Source organism: Piliocolobus tephrosceles, chromosome 20 (assembly GCF_002776525.5).
Source record: "Piliocolobus tephrosceles isolate RC106 chromosome 20, ASM277652v3, whole genome shotgun sequence".
Lineage (NCBI taxonomy): Eukaryota > Metazoa > Chordata > Mammalia > Primates > Cercopithecidae > Piliocolobus > Piliocolobus tephrosceles.
Genome location: NC_045453.1, coordinates 37,971,105 through 37,990,489, shown reverse-complemented (window position 1 = coordinate 37,990,489; position 19,385 = coordinate 37,971,105). Strand labels below are relative to the sequence as shown.

The window sequence follows — 19,385 nt, the reverse complement described above, 5'->3', positions numbered from 1 at the left end:
GTGCCTAGGAGGGTTGCAGGCCTCCTCAGCTGGAAGATCAATGTACAGACTAGCAGCCTGGGCCCGTTAAAGAAACCCCTTGGGGCTGGTAGAGATTGGGATGCCGGTGGCGATGCAGGAAGCTTGCAGGCAGTGAGGAAGTCTGTGTGTTACAATCCCAGGTGACTTGGCAAAGGAAACCTCTCAACTCTGACCCCCACCGTGACCTTAGGCACAGGTGACGCTGGGTCAGCACAGGCAGATGCAGCCCTGGGACCGGTGCCCATAGCCTTTACCCTGCAAGTGCAGGATTTGCAGTCCCTGCTTCCCCAGGTCCTCGGGGGTGCAGGGTCTGCAGAAAGAGGCATGTTCCAGCTCTAGTTCAGTATCATCTTGCTGCTGGCCTGTGACCTTGTGTGGCTCCCTAATCTCCCTGGGTGTGACTTTCCCATCTGTACACCCAGGGTAATTGTCACAATGGAGGTGACTGTAAAGTAGGCACAGGGAGATGACAGCTTGAACATACTAGCACGTAAGAATAGCCGTGATGATGATGTAGCTGCTATTTATTGAGTACTCACTGGATTCCAGAGCTGTTTTCAGCATTGTAACTGGGCAGCGACGTTGGGCCTCGTGCTGGCTGGCTGCAGGGCTCGGGAAGGAGGAGTCCCTCCCCTGCCGCGGTTTTACCCCGCTTCCTCCTTCATAATTGCAGCGCTCACTTCCCACTGGGAGGTGAAGGGCTCAGCCTGGGACATCTGCACCCATCTCCCAGGGCAGTCTGCCACCCAATTCCAGGTCCCAGCTCCATTTCCAGCCTTCCTCTGCCCGGAGCTAGCTGAGGCGGCCCTTCTCCCCTGGTGAAGCAGCAGGCTTAAAGCCCAGAGCAGAACAGTGCCTGCCAGAGGCTGTGGGCCTGGTGGCCCTGAGGCTGTGGGGCCAGGCAGCACTCTGGGAGGGTAGCGGCTCTTTTTGGCTGTTTACCTGCACTTCTCCAGCAGGTGCCCATTTTATTTTATTTTTATTTGTTTATTTTTGAGACAGGGGCTCAAAAATGTCACCCAGGCTGGAATGTAGTGATGCTGTCGCAACTCACTGTAGTCTCAATCTCCTGGGCTCAAGTGATTCTCCTGCTTCAGCCTCCCAGTAGCTGGGACTACAGGTGTGTGCTACCAAGCCTGGCTAAGCTTTTTATTTTTTGTAGAGATGGGATCTCGCTATGCTGCCCAGGTGGGTCTGGAACTCCTGGGTTGGAGTGATCTGCCCACCATGGCCTCCCAAGTACTGGGATTCCAGGCGAGAGCCAACGCACCCAGCCGGTGCCTGTTTTAGAAGACTGTCCTTCACACTGGAGTTCGCATGGGCAGGTTCTAGAGACCCTGGGGGGTGGCCATGTGGAGAAATGCAAATTCCTCTCTTTCAGGAAAGCGGTGGCCCAGGTAGATGAACGAGGCTTTGAGATGGCTGCTGCCTAGCTGGTGTGTTTCTCCCTGCCTGGAGCCTGGAGTCTGGGGTCTGGGCCAGGAATTTCCAGGCTAGGGCTGGATTCCAGGTGCAGGAAGCAGCCTGAGGCCCTGTGCAGGTCCAGATCTTCTCAGCCAGCAGGATGTGCCCCCACACAGAGGAGAGACCGGACTGTGGGTGCCAGGCTGGGGGTGCCTGCAGAGGCCCCAAATCAGTGAACCTCTTCTCTGAGGGTCTCTGTAGGGGGCGGGAACTTGAACTTAAATGAGAGCATCTTAAGCCAGAGGACCAGGTTTCAGCTCTGGCTTGTCCTATGGCCTCAGACCCATCCCTCTGGGCTTTAGTGTCCTCATCTGTAAAAGGAGGGATTCGACGGCCCCAGTGTTCCAGCCCTGGCAGGCGTGCATGAAACACGGAGGGGCAGAACTGAGCCCCGAGTCTGCGAGGAAGCACGGTCATTGTGTGCCACTCCGGGAGCTGTTGCCCTGTGGAAACTCCCGCTGGTGGGGGTAATTTCTGTGACTGTTATTTCCCGGCCTTTTTATTGGGCAGGGTCCTGCAGAGTGAGAAACCCCTGACCAGAGGAGCAGAGGGGATGTCAGGCCTCCCCCAACCCCAGCTGCCTCAGGGTCCCAGGGAATTGAGGGAAGGCTTTCTCCGTGGGTGTGCTGGGCTGGGCATGGGGCTTTACTGCGAATCTGTGCAGCTTGGCACCTGACACGGAGGCCCGCAGGGCTGTGCATGACAGGGCCTGTCCGTTCACCGTAGGGAGAGGGAGCTGCTGCACACTACAGCTGAGGTGGGCGGGGACTGAGCCTGGGGCCACCTCTCCGAGAGGCTTGTTTCTGTTGTCTGCCCTGGATATCTTCAAACACAGCCATTTGGGGGGTCACAGAAGTGGCTGGTCCCTTGAGGGGAGCAGGAAGCAGGAAGTGCTGTCACAGACACTTAGTTGGAGAAGGCTTTGTGGAGGGTTGAGTTTTGAGAGGCAGAGGAAGGGAAAGTGTGATGAGGGCAGGAGTGGGGGACTGGTGAGGACACGGCAGGGGGAGGGGCCAAGGTCTGGGAACTGGTGGAGGCGGGAGGCTGTGCCCTGCCTGCCTTGACCCTGGCAGGGGGAGGGGCCAGAGCCTTGGACCTGGTGGAGGCAGGAGGCTGTGCTGTATCCACCCTGACCCTGGCTGTGGACCTAGAGCCTGTCGCTCCACCTCTCCCACCCTTGGTTTTCGCATTTGCAAAATGCAGCCACACTTCTCCTCCACTGGGCTGCTGGGGGTGGAGAGGGACTCGTGGGATGAAAACCGGAGGGGTGTCTGGAAGATGAGGGTCCACTGCAGCTGCAGGTCGGGGCCAGGTGAAGGAAGGCCAGCAGAGGGTTTCAGATTTGAAGAAGGGCAAGACATGGGTGGCCCCGTGGCTGCTGGGGCTGAGAGTGGGTGGGTGGTGATTTCAGGGGTGACGGTACTCCAGTGGGACTTTGCCTGGGAGGACACGTGCATCAGCTAAAATGTGCCCCTTCCCTATGTCCCTAGTGGGTGACCCTTGCCCTTTGCTCTTCTGCTCACCCCCCAAGTTAATTACCCTAGTGAGCACACTCCCTTATGAAAACATCAGGGCAGCTGGGGGAGGATCCTAACTCACGGGAGGCAGTGGGGGAACAGCCTCGCTGACCCGTGTGTGACACAGCGGCTGTCGTGGAAGGCAAACTCCGTGTGGTCTGTGGGGCTCCCAGGGCAGGTGAGGCGTGGAGTCCCCGCCTAACTGCCCCACCTGAGAGGAGGGAGCCCAGGCAGCCTCTGAGACTCGGGCCGGGACGCTTGGTCTGGAATCTGCATGCTAGAGCCAGAATCTGGTAGGAACCCATGTTACTTGGGACGGACTGTTTTTAAAGCAGCATCCACCTTTCCTCCAGCCCCGGGCTGCAGCTGCTGCCGCTGGAATATTTGGGGTCTTCCTATGCACGCTGTCTGTGCTCCCTTGCGTTCTCCTGGGTGCTGAGATCCTGGCACTTCGTAGTTTAGAAAGGCCCCATCTTCAGACTGCAGTGCAGTAACCCACACTGAGGGAGTTTATCTTTATGTCCACACGCAAGCAAATGCCTGTGGTGGAGCTGGATCCTGGCTCTTGTGACCCCCTGCTACCACGCAGGCTGGATCCCGGCTTCTGTGACCCCCCTGCTACCATGCAGGGGCTGTGGGGGTTGGCCCAGTTCTGGGAAGGGGCGGAACAGCTGGCAGAGGGGAGGGGTGGGAGCTAGCAGGTGATGGCGAGAAGGTGAGGACGGGCGTGGGCTGGTGGGGGCACAGCCTCCCTAGGGGGAGGGTCACGCCTGGAGATGAGTCTGTGAGGACCAGGACACAGCTTTGTGGCTCCTGTTGTGTGTTTTCCCTCCTGTTTCTGCAGGCACTAGGCAGGGGGTAAGTGACTCGCAGCTTTGCTGTGGGCTGCACTGTGGGGTCCCTCAGTCCTGCCCGTGTCCAGTCCCCACCAGCACAGTGTGGCAGCACAGGGGCCAGTGGATGAAACCTTCTCACCTGTCCAGAACTGCAGCTCAGCTCAGCTCATCCCCATCCCTTCCCCATGGAGGGGTTACATCTTCATTCCCAAGTTCCTGCCCTTGACCCTGCCTCCTCCCCTGCGAGGCAGACACAGAGTGAAGGTGTCACCGTGGTTAGGTGTGGGGTCCAGTGCACGGAATGGAAGCCAAAGCTCATTCAGTAGTGAGTGTGCCCCTGTGGCAGGGCGCCCAGTGCAGCCCCGGGTGGGGTACGACAGTGGGGTGAGGATGGACTAGACCTCCCAGCTGGCCCAGGAACCCCTAACTCCTGGCAACAGGCCTGCACACAAGGCCTTGGATGGACGGGGCACCAGCCCTCCATCCTCCTCAAGTCGCCTGCTATCTCCTCGGTGTCCAGTCTGGCCTTGCCACCCTTACACTGCCTCTGTGGGTCTGACCTTGGGCAGGAGCTGACACCAAGGATCTCAGTTCATAGTGATGTTTGCCTGGGACCCTGATTTTTAAAGCTCGGGACTCTGGTATCCACAGAGCTTTAGGAACTTGGGAGTTCATGCAGCTGAAAAGGCCCCCAGCTCTGACTGTGGTGGATGTACTGAGGAGTCTATAGTCCCATCAGAAGTGGAGGTCAGGTCTCAATGGGACCCCTGGGTTCTGCAGCTGAGGCTTCTGGCCCTCCACACACCTCTAAATAAACATCGTCCTGGTGTGCCCAGGCCGAACTCCGCTGCATGCAGACAGGATGCCCTGTTGCTGGCCAGGGCCGTGTCTTCCAGGTGTCTGGGGCCTCAGAGGACCAGTAGACACTCATCAGGCACTGTCACCAGCTGGGGTTTAGAGGGCTCATGCCAGAGGACTCCAGGACCCCTTGTGCAGGGTTCAGAGACTGAGGGTCGGCTGCTAGAGGAGGTAGGATCAAAGGCTGTGGAGTTACTGGTGCCAGGACAGGAGGTGGTGGCACGGTGCTGCTGGCCTCTTGCAACAGGGGCCTCCCCTGTCATTCTTTCTCCTGACCCTCCCTGTGGCTGTCTTGACCTCATCTGAGCATTGTGACAGTAGGGGGTCAGGATGGGTGGGGACTTCACAATTTCCCATCAACAAATCCAGTCTAGTTCCCCTGAGAAGCCTGGAGAGAGGTTTCAGGGCCGCTTGCAGATCTGGTGAATGTGTCTGCCCCCTGTTCGGGCCAGCACAGTCCCACTCTCCCTGCTGCTTCTGTGTGGATGAAGCCTTTAGGGGAGTGGCCTAGACCAAGGGAGACAGGCCATGTGGACAGGGACTTCAGAAGTGGTCGTGTGGGATCTTCTCAGACATGAATGTCTTCAGGAATTCCTCATGGTCTCCAAACATGCCAGGCAAATTGCCAGGCAGCTTTAACAACTGTGTCACTCCGGCTGCAATTTACAGCAGTGATTTCCAGCGGCAGGCCGTGCCTCAGAGTCCCCCTGGGGAGGGTTTCTAGTGAGACAGTACCCAGGCTTTGCTTGGGCCATTCTGAGTTTCTGGGAAGGTCATGGGACTCTGTATTTGAAAATACATCCCTGGGAATGCCGCAGCAATGGCTTGTCAGAAATCTGTCAGGATTCAGTTGTAGAAAAGGGAAGTCACTGCCGTTCTTTTAAGTGGAAAGGGAGTTTAGGCAGGGTGCTTCCAAATCCCCGGGAGGTAGGAAGAGCAGCCTCTGGGGGGACCTTCAGCCTCGACCTCTGGCACAATCAGAAGGGCCTCCAGAGACCTCACTGGCACTGCCGAGTTTCCAAACATACTCCTGCAGCTTGGATCCAGGACTCAGGAAACCACCATTGCTGCTGGTTCACCTGTATCTCGGCACCCTCACAGTGAGCGGGACTGCCCCAGGAAGGAAACCCAGCATCCTCTAGCCGCTCTGCGCAGCAGCAGAGCAGCAGCATGCCTTGCAGGCACTCCCATGCGCAGCTGTCTGATGCTGATTCACAGGCAGAACCTCGGGAGCAAGGGGGACTCTGGTGGAGGATGCCAGGCTGTCGTGGATGTGGAGGGAGAAGACGCTGTGGTGACCACAGGCAATTCTAGGCCAGCGGGTGGGCTGTGGAACCTGACTGGGCTGATACCTGGGCTCCACAACCCACTGTTAGGACAGAAGGATTCCACCTGTACCTTCTCAGATCCCAGGCCACTCAAATGGAGCCTGGCAGTCCTTCCTCCTCATGCAGGTGACCAAACCCTCAAAGTCACTCCAGTGTGCAAAGGCCTTTGGCCACCACAGCCGTTCAAAATCTGCTGTAACTAACAGGCTCTGGTCTTCACCCTGATGTATTCATTCTACCCAGGGTGGCCCATCTCATGCGGATTCCCTGCAGGCCAGCCCGTTTTCAACAAGAACAGTCTTCTATCTTCACATTAGAAACCATTAGTTTTTTGGACTTCACAACTAAATTGTGGGACAGTTTTCCAGGCTAACGTTTAGTATGGTTTCTGGCATGTTTTCCCAGTGCAAATGGGGCCACTTTTGTGGAAGGGCTCCCCTCCCAATAGGGTATTCAGCCTGCTGCAGATTCCAGCATCCCTGGGGTGGTGCCTTTGAACAGGGATGAGCTGCAAGGCCATGTGAGGTGGCCTGGGGACAAGGGCTGCCATGGAGAGAGTGTGGGTGTGCTCTCAGCCCTTGGCCTTATGCCCAGGACTACAGTGCCCTCTGTGGAAGCCCAGCCCTGAGCTTATGTAGACCCTCCATGTCATCTTAAACCCAGGATCAGAGGGACTGTGGTCTTGAGGTCACAAGGGGTGGACTAAAAAAAGCTGCATGCTTTTGCTCCTCCCCTTCCTTCCAAATTAAGTTGTTTTTTTTTTTTTTTTTGAGACAGAGCCTTGCCCTGTTGCCCAGGCTGGAGTGCAGTGGCGCGATCTCAGCTGACTGAAAGTTCCGCCTCCCGGGTTCACGCCATTCTCCTGCCTCAGCCTCCCAAGTAGCTGGGACTACAGGCACCCACCACCACGCCCGGCTAATTTTTTGTACTTTTAACAGAGACGGGATTTCACCGTGTTAGCCAGGATGGTCTCCATCTCCTGACCTCGTGATCCGCCCACCTTGGCCTCCCAAAGTGCTGGGATTACAGGTGTGAGCCACCGCGCCTGGCCAAATTAACAGGGTTTATTAGCAATTACTTATCTTATTAAATGAATAATCATTAAATAAAAGGAATGAAATCATAAATTATTAACAATTATTGTTTTATAAAGGGGAAAATTAGTTCCAGTGAACTTTAAGGGTGGCCTGGGGTGGAGCATCTGGGCAGCTTCTGGGGTGTGGCTGCAAAGAAAGAGGAGGAGGCTGCCCGTGGGGCTAGGTGGTTTGGGCACTCGGGCTGCGGGCTCCCAGGCTGGGGTTAGTGTCGAACGGGCTCCGCAGAGTAGTTGTGTGCGCGTATCTTCCCAATGCCTTGTCCAGTCAGTCCTACCAGGAGCTGAAAATCAGTGGTGGAAATATTTGGCACAGTGGTCACTGGCAAATGTTGTAAGCCAGGGCTGCTTTTGCTGAGAAACTGGTTGTTATCCAGCACAGCACTGGGGAGCAGGAGCCTCCTGTTCTTTTTAGGAGTTTGATGCTTCTCTAGGCTGCTGCCAAGAAGCAGGGAAAGCTGCTGGGCCTGAGGCAGGTATGCCAAGCGGCTGTGCTCTCTGGATTTCCACCTGTGTGGCTGTGTCTGCGAACTTCCCCTCCAGGACTTATTCTCCTCTAGGTGTTACTCTGGAATGTTCTGTGGACTCTCAGGAAGGCCTGATAAATAGAAGGACCCCCAACCTGCGTCCAGGCTCTGCAGCGTTCTGTGTGAAGTTGGCTGCCCTGTGTTGTGCTGTGTCTGTGGCAGCCGAATGGGCTCTGGTAGAGCCATTCAGAGAGACGGAACAGAGGGCATGTGGGGCGTGCAAACCTGGAGTGGGACCTGCAAAATCTCCTGTGGTTTTTTTTTTCAACCACAGGGGAAAGTGAATGTTTACAGAATGTTAAAACCTACATCCCTTTCCAAATTCCACCAGGGAAAGGACTCACTTCTGTGGCTTTCTCCCAGGAGGTAAACAAGTCTGTCCAGCCAGGGGTGAATGTTCTGCCAGGGAACCAGCTATTCTCAGGGCTGGCTTCCAGGACCTGAGTCCCCCAGTGTGCTCTTGTCCTGGGCTGCCAGCCTGCAGGAGCCTCCAAAGTTCTTCAGGCATTGACACCTGATTCCTGCAGTCATATGAGCTGGGCTTTGTATCTGGAAAAAGAACTTCCTTTCCAGACACAAGACTTGGGCCAAAAGCCAAGTGCTGAGGTCGAAGGGAAAACCAGGCGTTAACAGGAATGAGGACAGAGCTTCTCTGGAGTCTGGCCTGGTACTTCTATCCTACAAGGCTTTCTTAGAAGCTGACTGCATCCTGGGCTCTGGTCAGAGGAGAAAAGAAAAACTAAGGATGTGGGATTTGACCTGACCGTGCCTGGGGAGGTGTGCCCTGGGAAGGTGGCCCTGAGCGAGGGGCCAGACACTGAATGATGAAGGAAAACGCCATTCCACACCCACCCTCAGCCCTGTCCTCCATTCTGGTGACAAGAAGAAAGGCTCGGTTGAACCCCCGTGAGTGTGAGGGCTTTGGGCACTTTTCTTGCTAACTTTCCCTTTTGAACAGAGAATCAGCCTGAGGTTCAGAGCCTTTGGTTCACTCTTAGAATAAATTTACATTAAAAAAGTAAACTAACTCAAGAAAAATGTTACATGAATAATGATAGCGTTCGCAGATGGCAAATCTTTTGAAGTTTGGGAGCCTTTGCAACAGGAGTGGTTCTAATACTGAGGAGCTGGCTGACAACAAGGCCCCTGGAGCTGGGCCTGGGTTTGAATCCAGCCCTGACTCCTTCAGCTGAATAGCCTTGAGAAAGTGGCTCAACTTCTCTGTGCCTCAGTTTCCTCATCAGAAAAGTGAAGAAGGGAATGGGAGCTCAGAGCCCATGGGCTTTTGTGAGAGTTAAGTGGGTTCTCCATGGGAGCCTGCTCCATGGGAGCAGCCCCGGGTACAGGATACTTGCTTGATAGCTGTTCTGTCCTCATTCCATAGGATGGGGCTGTGAACTAGGGGTGGGGTGAGGGCAGGTGGGAGGAGAGGCAGGGGAGGGAACACCCCCTGGATGTTGAAGAGGTAGGAGGCCATGGGCCTGGAGAGGAGGTTTCCTGTGCTCACAGTGGCAGGCAAACATGGCTGGAGAAGCTTGGGTAGCCAGCAGGGGAGCAGTGACAGGATGACATGGCAGATGGTGGTAGGCTGTGCAGAGCATGTGGGGCGGACCTGCCTTCCCTCTGGCCTTTTGGAAGCACAGGCCTCGGGCTGAGTGCCTGGAACCCCCAGACTGGCAGCAACCCCAACTGTAGGAGGCTCTGCATCCTTCTCATATCTACTCCTGCCCTCAGCACCCGCCTTGGGGGCATGCAGTAGGCGGGCTGTGCAGGTGAGGGCTTCCTGCAAGGCATTCACACAGCTGAGGCGCATGTGCCCTGAGTTGGTGACACGGAGACTGTAGCTTCCGTAAGGCAAACCAGCATTTTGCACCTGCCCTCCTGAGAAGGCAGCACCTGAGGTGCCCACCTTTCTTAAAGGTCCATCAGTATTCAACAATTCTCTTTTTCCCGTGTCTTGTTGTATTTTCTGCAGTCATTATGGCCGCTGTTTACAGGTCACCTTCAAAGGTGTCTGCAACTTCATATTTGGTCTCCACGACCACCTTGGTAATGGGTCCTATTATTAGGCCATTTCACAGATTAGACAATTCAGGCCCCAGTGGTGTGGGGTGCTGTGTTGGGAACCCTGTTCTCTGATCAGTCATTGTTTGGCCTCCTGTGAGACTCCTGAGTGATCAACTTGCAGATTCAGTACTTTCCACAGAGTCTATAGCAAATCCTCAGGGAAGAGACTTTCATTTTCCATAAGGAATTTAGAACACACATAGCTTTAGTGATCTTGTTACTGGCTGAGCTGGCATCACTACTGGCAACTCAGCTCATGTCCCCTGGGGGCCCTCGCTGTGCCTGGGCTCACCTTGGCCCAGGGGACCATTCACGTTCAAGTGCGGCTGCCACTTTATGTTTTCACGGCAGCTTCTCTTTGCTAAATGTCATGGCCATGACACCAAATAATGACGTGAGACATTTTATACTTGGTTTATGAGCCCTGCTAGCTGACTTCCTGGTCTTCTGTTCTCTCAGTGGTAGTAAAGAGCAGAGTGAGCAAATCTTACCACCATTGAATGAGAGTCAGTGGCTACAGTAATGTCAGGGCCAGAGGAGTCTGCCGGGTAGGAAGGAGTCTGTTCCCCAGGCCTGGGTCCATGAGACACGAGCTGGCCGTCCATGATTTGCGTAGCCCTCCACGGCTCCTCCTGTGTGAGAAGGGGTCTGCCTCGCCAGGCTTCCCTTCCCTAAGGCTGATCCTTTCTTCTCTTACTACCTCTATCTTCCTGACACAGCATGCAGAAGAAGATATCAAATTCTAGAGACAGCATAGGAATGTCCTTTCAAGTTTTGAATCTAGACCATGAGGTTGACCTCCCCCAGCCCCCGTCAGCACCAGTGCTTGGAGAGAAGTGACTGAGCCCCGGGAAATGCTTTGTGTCTTTCAGAGGCCTTCACATATCAAGACAATTACCTGGGTTTACTTCCCTTATTGGCAGAAGAAAATGAAAAGTATCTGTAGGCTGGTTTCTCAGAGGGGGGTCCTTCCCATTTGCTTCTCAGAGCAGCAGCACATTTTCATGCCAGCGTGATGCAAGGTGACAACACAGGGTGTCTACAGGGTGGGTGTTGCTCTTGGCTGAGGTCCTTCCCACTTCAGGCTCACCTGCTGTGCCCATTTGCTCAACAAATGTTTATTGAGTACTTTACACGAACGAGCTAGGTGGATGCTGGGAAGAAGGCAGTAAGCAAAACCCAAATCTCTACCCAAGCAGACCTTGTACCTGATAGACAACAAACAAGTCTGTTAGCTAGTGTTTATTTCATGAATACTGAGTGCCAGAATAATTGTAAGCAGTAAGCAATCATGCATTCTCAATGTTTCTTTCTCTTTCTCTTTCTCTTTCCCTCTCTCTCTCTCCCGCCCTCTCTCTCTCTTTCTTTTTTTCTTTTCTTGACAGAGTCTAGCTCTGTCACCCAGGCTGCAGTGCAGTGGTGGGCTATCAGCTCACTGCAACCTCCACCTCCCAGGTTCAAGCGATTTTCCTGCCTCAGCCTCCCAAGTAGCTGGGATTCAGACGTGCAGTACCACGCCCAGCTAACTTCTGTATTTTTAGTAGATACGGGGTTTTGCTATGGCTGGCCAGACTGGTCTTGAACTCCTGACCTCAAGTCATCTGCCTGCCTCAGCCTCCCAAAGTGCTGGGATTACAGGTATGAGCCACTATGCCCAGCCTCAATTTGTTTATTTCTTAAACAGGACAGCACACACAGGACTTACTTACCCTGGGCCCTCATCAGGAAATGTCTAGGAGAAAAAGATACTTTCAATATTAACCGTGAGGAGGCTAGCTCTGATTGAAAGACAGATGAATAAATAAATACCAGTGCATTTCGTCTTCTCTTTTCTCTGAACTCTGTTTCCATCTGTTTCCTGTTTTGGACTAATTTTAAATTCTGAGGCGGGGGTTGGGGGGCAGTGGTGCATTTGTATCATCTGAGCTCAGGCAGTTATCATGTTGGTCATAATTACTTGCAGTCAGATTCTATCTTTAGCTTAGTTATTCCCAGTTGATGTTAAGAGTTGGTAATAAGTCTTCTTCCTTCTCCAAGGCCAGTCAGCATTTTCCTAGTGTTGAGCACCAGGAACACAAGGCCAAATTTGTGTTTTTCTGCACATCATTTGCATACATCCACACCAAAAGCTTGACCCAGCAGAGTCTACATTGCAGACAAACTTAAATATCCTGCTCAGTACCTGAACAACAAGTGTTATATTTCTTCTTGGACTTAAAAGTAAAACTCTAACTCATTTTAGTGACTTAGAAAGCTGCACATCCCCGTGCTTTGGAAACCTGCTAGGGTGCTACAAAAGAGGATCCTGCAGGTAGTGAGGAAGCCACTGTTTCCTGCAACTGTAACCCAAGGCATCAGTCACTGAGTGGCTGTGTTATCTTTCTGATACAGAAACAGTAACATTTCGGTTTGTGGAAGTCTGAGAAATTATGAATATCCAAAAACGTGCTTTCAAATAGTTGCTGAGTACTTGGAATGGCAGGATCACTTACTTGAACAACATTTATTTTTTGATGATTTGAAGACCTAGGTTTGCTGACCATATTTGCCAATAATATATGTCTGGAGGATATTGCTAATGAAAAAAATGAGAGTTTAAACTTAAAAATTCAGGCTTCAAAAATTGGCTGGGTGTGGTGGCTCATGCCTGTAATTCCAGCATTTTGAGAGGCCAAGGCTGGTGGATCACTTAAGGTCAGGAGTTCCGGACCAGCCTGGCCAACATGGTAAAACCCGTCTCTACTAAAAATACAAAAATTAGCTGGGTGTGGTGGTGCATGCCTGTAGTCCCAGCTACTCAGGAGGCTGAGGCAGGAGAATCCCTTGAACCTGGGAGGTGGAGGTTGCAGTGAGCGGAGATGGCACCACTGCACTCCAGCCTGGGTGACAGAGCGAGACTCCATCTCAAAAAAAAAAAAAAAGTCATCTGGAGAGATGGGGAGAAATTGAGATAGAATTAGATTGGGATAAATGGAAAGCCTACTTTAAAAAAACACAAAACATTTCCATGGCCATAATATGAGAAAGCCCTAGTTAAAGGGCATCTGTTACATGTATTAGGAGTTGGGAGGGTGCAGGTTAGTGATCTCATGTTGAATTTGAGCCACCTGCCAGGTATTTTAAAAATCCTTATGGTCGGCCTGGCGCAGTGGCTTATGCCTGTAATCCCAGACTTTGGGAGGCCGAGGTGGGTGGATCACCTGAGGTGGGGAGTTCGAGACCAGCCTGATCAACATGGAGAAACCACATCTGTATTAAAAATACAAAATTAGCCAGGTGTGGTGGTGCGTGCCTGTAATCCCAACTACTCGGGAGGCTGAGGTGGGAGAATCATTTGAACCTGGGAGGTGGAGGTTGCGGTGAGCTGAGATCGAGCCATTGCACTCCAGCCTGGGCAACAAGAGCGAAACTCCACCTCAGAAAAATAAAAAAAAAACAAAAAATAAAAACATGGTTAAATATAGAATTGAGGTCAAGGGTCTGGGTACCCACATTCAGCTCTGGGCAGGCACCATGAGAATGTGGGGGTTCACTTGGAAGTCTGGGGGTGTCTACTGAGATTGAGTGCCGTCATGGAGGGCTGAACCAGAGAACCTGGGGGAGGAAAAGCTTCCAAGAGGATGAGGGGTGGGGAGTATTCAGGAATTTGAAAGGCTGTCATTGAGAAATTAGATTTATTCTGGGAAGCTTTAAAGGTCTGAGGTAGGACTAAGGGGTAGAGTTTGAAGAGTTGCAAATCGTGGTCCAATTTTTGGTAGACTGTTTCCCTATCAAAGTGACAGAGAGGTGGCCCCATGAGGTGAGCTCTGGCAGTGTGATGTTTAAGCAGAGGCTGGGCTGCTGTGGGCCAAAATGTGGCTGCCAGATTTCAGAACCCCAAGGAGACTACACCGCCTGACGTCCAAGGGTCCTTTCCACTTCTCTGCCAAGGTATTTCTCTTAGTAGAGAAAATAGGAAGGGAGAGAGCTCTGAGATTTCCCTGGATTAAATCCTTTATCAGAAGCCTCTCCTCTGGACTCAGCAGCAAGAGTGTGGGACTCACCAGACCCTGCTTCAGCTCTTGGGCCCACGTTGAGGCCTCAGTCTTCCAGGGAAACCTCGTCTCTAGACCCTCCCTGGAGGCTGTCGTTTAGCTGTCCAGCTCCAATGACTGGGTGACGTCTGCCCCATAGGGAAAATCCACTCTTCTTTCTGCCCCAGTCCTCCTCCCAACAGCTAATCTACCCAGAAAGCTCTCCCTGCTGCCCTTCCCTGCCACCCCCAGTGGCTATACCACCAAGCTGAGCTGCTCAGTGCCCTGCACACCTTCACATGTGCTGTCATTTCCTCATCGGAGCTGTGCTCCTGGAGGGCACTTTCCCTGTCAATTTCTTTCTCCAATGCAAACACCCCACTCACTCCCAAGGTGCCTAGAATGGGATTTTTAACATCTTAGGAATTCACTGAAGTGAGTTAGCTGATTTTTGTCATTTTAGAAAACGATTTCACACAAAGACTTCTGAGTTTCCATCTGATGGGAAAGACGATTCCTACTGAATGTTTGGCAGAGTTCCAAGTCGGTCTTGCTTCTTTTTAATACTTGTGACAGCTGTACAAGGTGGAGGGTGCTTGCTGTTTCTCAAATGGTCACATGGCAGCTCAGAAAGATAAGCTCCCATGCCTAGGCAGCTACTACAGAAAGCTACCCCAGGCCTTTCTGTTGGGACAGTCTGGTGTCCTTTCTTGGCTTCAGATTGCTGCCCTCCATCTGCAGAACAGGGACTGAATTTCATCGCCATTTACTGTTGAGCATACATTCAAGCCTTCATCTCTGGTAGCAGTGATGCTTAAGCTCTCAGAGCTATGAAAACGGAATCCGGCCGAGGATGTTGAGTGACTCTTCCCTGCTACTGACCACAGCTCCCTCTTCAGCCGGTCACAGGCCACCCCAGCCTCCTCCCCGGAGTAGCAGGAGTGTTGCTGAGCCCTAGATTCTGTAGAGCTTGGTGCTGGGGGTTTTCCTGGGGAGTGTTCTGTCTTTTATCACAAACCTTGGCAAGGGGTGGGTGGGGCGCCACTGAATGGCGCCTTTGTCCTCCTTCTGAAAGCCTGAAGGAAAAACGATGAAATCCCACAGAAGAGGCGGCTGGAGCCTGGCTGGGCAGGCGTGCTGGCTGCGGGGAGAACTGCAGGCTGGTTCTCATGTGGTCCCCTCTGCAGATGGCCTTGGGAAGAAACAAAGGCCTCCTTGAGGCCCCTGCCTGTGATGCGGAGAGCTCGTTTTCATTCTGCTGTGGTTTCCCGGGTGGCCTCGTTGAGCTTCACTGTTCTCGGGAGCCCTTTCCTTGACTACCCTTTGAACAGAGGAGAGCTATGCAAACACGCTGCGAGGGGCCTTGCAAGCCCGAAGAGGGTCTGCTTTCTGGGCCTCTGCAGAGGGCAGGGGTTGGGGGCTGGTGGCCTGCCCCGCCCAGAGAGAAGGGGCCTTAGCCTCCCCTCATTCTTCCTTATGTGTTAGCTCTTTTTATTGCAAATAATTAATTAAAGTCAGTACAGCAAGAGTGGGAAAGTGGTTAATGCAATTGCCAGGTCCAGATTCAGAGGGATGAGGAGGCCCGGAAAGGAAAGACAACCTTGGGATAGCTTCCATTTCCTCCACTTCCCGCTGCATGGTGGGCAAGTGGGCAGCTCTCCCGTGCTCCAGGTTTTCCCGGAGTTGAGTATGGTTGACTCTGACTGGACCAGGTTGGGTCACGTGTCAGCCCTGAACCAATCAGCTTGCCCAGAGAGATGCTGCACCCTGATTGGCAGGTAAACCTGGTGCTAGGCCCCAGAGTGGCCAGAGAGGAAGGGCAGGCACACCCTGTAGAGGTAGGAGACGTGGGGGACGACATGGGGCCCAGGCGGGTGCCCAGTGCTTTCCCTTCCGCTCGTCCACGGCCCCCGAGCTTGAGGAGAAAGCAGGGTGCTTGCTCTACCTGCCCGTGCTGTCTCGGGGCAGCAGGGAGATGTGGCTGCCCTGCGTGCGGCCTTCACTCCTGACTCACTGTGGCTTTGCAGAACTGGGGTCCACCCTCTCTGGGCCTGGGGGCCTCTCCGCTGAGGGCGTTGTTTGGTGCCCCTCCACTGTGTTGATTCAGAAATCTGGGACCTGTCGTTTCTCGACTAAATGTCTTATGAGATCAGTCTTTCTTTTGGAGGCAAACATTTTCAGAAGTTTTGGAACCATGATGATCTATGCCTCAGACACTTGTGGTCCCTGAGAAGCTGCTGCTGGAAAAAGGGGTCCCCATCCAGATCCCAGGAGAAGGTTCTTGGATCTTGCCAGGAAGGAAATCCAAGGCGAGTGGCTGAGCTCAGTGAAAAGAGATAGTTTATTGAAAGCTTCTCAGTTACATAGTAGGGCCTCCTCAGCAAGAGGAGGAATGCCTCTGTTTTGTTTATTTCTTATATAGGGGTCTTATCTATGTAAAAGCAAAGCTATGTCTCCCTGCGGGTAGGCTGACAAAGTGACATTTATTACTTTGTTGATTGAAAGAAAGCTATCCTTGGCATTTTAGTGCATAAGTACATCAAAGCATGCCTATAATCATCTTAAAAGTATATGTTATGCAATATTGGGGCATCTGGACATTGTGTTGTTGCAAGAGTTTGCCTTTGCAGGTATTAAGCTGCTTCCTCAACTGTAAACATCTTAGGACTGTGGGTCGTGACTGGAAAAGAATGTGCCTTGCTAGTTTTTTTTTTTTTTTTTTTTTTTTTTTTTTTTTGAGACGGAGTCTCGCTCTGTCCCGCTGGCTGGAGTGCAGTGGCGCGATCTCCGCTCACTGCAAGCTCCACCTCCCGGGATCACGCCATTCTCCTGCCTCAGCCTCCTGAGTAGCTGGGACTACAGGCGCCCGCCACCGCGCCCGGCTAATTTTTTGTATTTTTAGTAGAGACGGGGTTTCACCGTGATCTCGATCTCCTGACCTTGTGATCCGCCCGCCTCGGCCTCCCAAAGTGCTGGGATTACAGGCCTGAGCCACCCCGCCCGGCGCCTTGCTAGTTTTAAGATGGAATTGATTCTAAAATGGTGTCACCATGGCTCCCCTACGCTCCTGTTCCCCTAACAAAACCCTGCCATAAGTGGACTTAAGGATAGCCTTGTCACCCTAGCAATGTGGCAGTGAATCTCTGCCAATAGCAATCTACAAATGTTAAAAACTTTTCTTTTTCTGGAAAAGTACTTTCCATGCATTAAGTATTCAAGTGCCTGTTATCCTGGCACTGGGCTGGGTGTATATGACATAACATTTGCAGTATTGCTCCACCCCAAACAGCTCTGCGTTTTGGCCCCCCTCAATCTCTGATGGCTTTCTCTTCTCTGTGCTGCAGGGAACTGCTGGAGACCACGTGCCGCCTGGCCAACACGCTGAAGAGGCATGGAGTCTGCCGTGGGGACTGCGTTGCCATCTACATGCCCGTGTCCCCTCTGGCTGTGGCAGCAATGCTGGCCTGTGCCAGGATCGGAGCTATCCACACAGTCATCTTTGCTGGCTTCAGTGCGGTGTCCTTGGCTGGGAGGATCAATGATGGTGAGAAGGTGGGCGTGGGGAGGGAGGAATCCTGGAGTTCCCTGATCCTTGTTCCTGGGGGCCTGGCCATCAGTGTAGAGACCATCAGAGTGCAGACATTAATAAAATGTCACACAGACAAAGGACAGATCCCACTAGGGACAGGCACATGGCCGAATGAGAATTTGTTCTGTGGGCTGAGATCTGAGTGTATTGAATTTAGCCAGGTGAAAAAGGGAGAGTTCCGGGTGGAGGGAACAGCAGAGGCGCAGGCCCAGTGGAGGAGGAGTGCAGCATGAGGGCCCAGTGGAGGCGGGTGTAGTGCAGCAGGAAGGAAGTGTGGAGGTGGGATGAGGCTGGAGACACAGAGGGAAGGTCCCGCAGGTCAACAACTGGAAGTCTTCTATCCTGAGGAGCGAAGGGGTGGACCATCTTTGGGGATCTGGAGTCAGGTGAAGGGGGTCTTTCTGTCTGCATGTGGGTCAGTGTGTTTTGGACACTGTGCAGAACAATAACTTCCTTGTTTTGCTGTTGTCAAAGGACTGAGTGCTGTTGTCGGGATGGTGGCCCTATGTCCATGCAGTCTGATCTCTGCTCCCTGCTGTCTCCTGGAGGGAGTGCCCTGAGCTGGTTTTGCAAGGCAGGTGCCAGGTTCTAGGGGCCATTGAGAACTCTTGTGTCTCATAGAAAATAGAACTAGTGGGTAGAGTTCTCAGACCCCTGTTGACCTCCCTCTGTGTAAAAGTCTGGGAAGCCCTTCCACTTCCTTTCAGGGTTTCCTCCCCCACGTTCAAGGGTGATGCTGCCACCTCTTTCTCTTTTTCTTCCTCTCTCTAGAACTCTGTAATACCAACCGTCTACCAGGCACTGTTCTAAGCACTCTACAAAGGTTATGTCTTTTAATTTACCTTAGTCTTCATAAGTATTTTATGCAATAACACTATTATTATTCCCCTCCCCTAAAATTACTGTTGTAACCATCTTAAAGCGTATAAGTCAGTCACATTAAGTACATTCACAGTGTTATGCAGTCATCATCACTATCTAGTACCTAAAGTTTTTCATCACTCAAAATGTACACTTTACAACCATTAAGCAGGCATTCTCCATTCATCCATGTTGTGGCACATGTATTTAATTTTTTTAATAGGTGAGTAATATCCATTCATTAATTGATGGCCATTTGGGTTGTTTCTATTTTTTGGCTATTGTGAATAGAGCTGTTATGAATGTTCATGTATAGGAAGACCTGCTTTTAATTTTGGGGGTATGTACCTATGAGTGGGCTTGCTGACTCATGTGGTAATTCCATGTTTAACTTATCAAAGAACTGCAAAACTGTTGTGCTAAGGAGATGCACCATTTTACATTTCCACCAATAGTATATGTGGGCTCCAGTTTCTCTGCATCTTGTTTTTCACTTAAAAAAATTATAGCTGTCGTGGTGAGAATGAAGTGGTGGTTCATTGTGGTTTTGATTTGCATTTCCCTAATGACTAATAATATTGAACATCTTTTATGTACTTGTTGTCCATTTGTATGTTTTCATTGGAAAAAGTCTACTTAAGCTGTTTGCCCATATTTTAATTGCTTGTTTGTCTTTTTGTTTTTGAGTATGTAAGTTACTATATATTATGAATATTAGACCTCTATCAGATATATGATTTGCAGATATTCTCCCATTCTGTGGGTTGTCTTTTCACTTTCCCAGTAGTAAACTTTGGTGTATAAAAGTTCTAAATTTTAATGAAGTCTAATTTATCGATTTTTTATTTTGCTGCTTGTGTCTTTGCTGTATTATTTGAGAAAACATAGCCAAATCCAATGCTGTGAAGGTTTTTTCCTATGTTTTCTTTTTCTTTTCTTGAGATGGAATCTCGCTCTGTCGCCAGGCTGGAGTGCAGTGGCATGATCTCAGCTCACTGCAACCTCCACCTCCTGGGTTCAAGTGATTCTTCTGCCTTAGTTAGCCTCCCGAGTAGCTGGGATTACAGGTGCGTGCCACTGCACCCAGCTAATTTTTGTAGTTTTAGTAGAGACGGGCTTTCATCATGTTGGCCAGGATGGTCTCAATCTCTTAACCTCGTGATCCACCCGCCTCGGCCTCCCTGTTCATCTGTTTTCTTCAAAGAGTTTAA

General features: G+C 51.9%; 1 protein-coding gene across 2 annotated transcripts in view; it reads left to right on the top strand.

The window, feature by feature from the left end:
* Positions 1–19,385, top strand: part of ACSS1 (acyl-CoA synthetase short chain family member 1) — a 55,704-nt gene that overhangs the window by 13,289 nt on the left and 23,030 nt on the right. For both annotated transcript variants that reach the window (XM_023193452.1, XM_023193451.1), the window contains exon 3: positions 17,069–17,268. In XM_023193452.1, the coding sequence (XP_023049220.1) occupies positions 17,069–17,268 (200 nt within the window). The remainder of the gene's footprint in view (positions 1–17,068; positions 17,269–19,385) is intronic.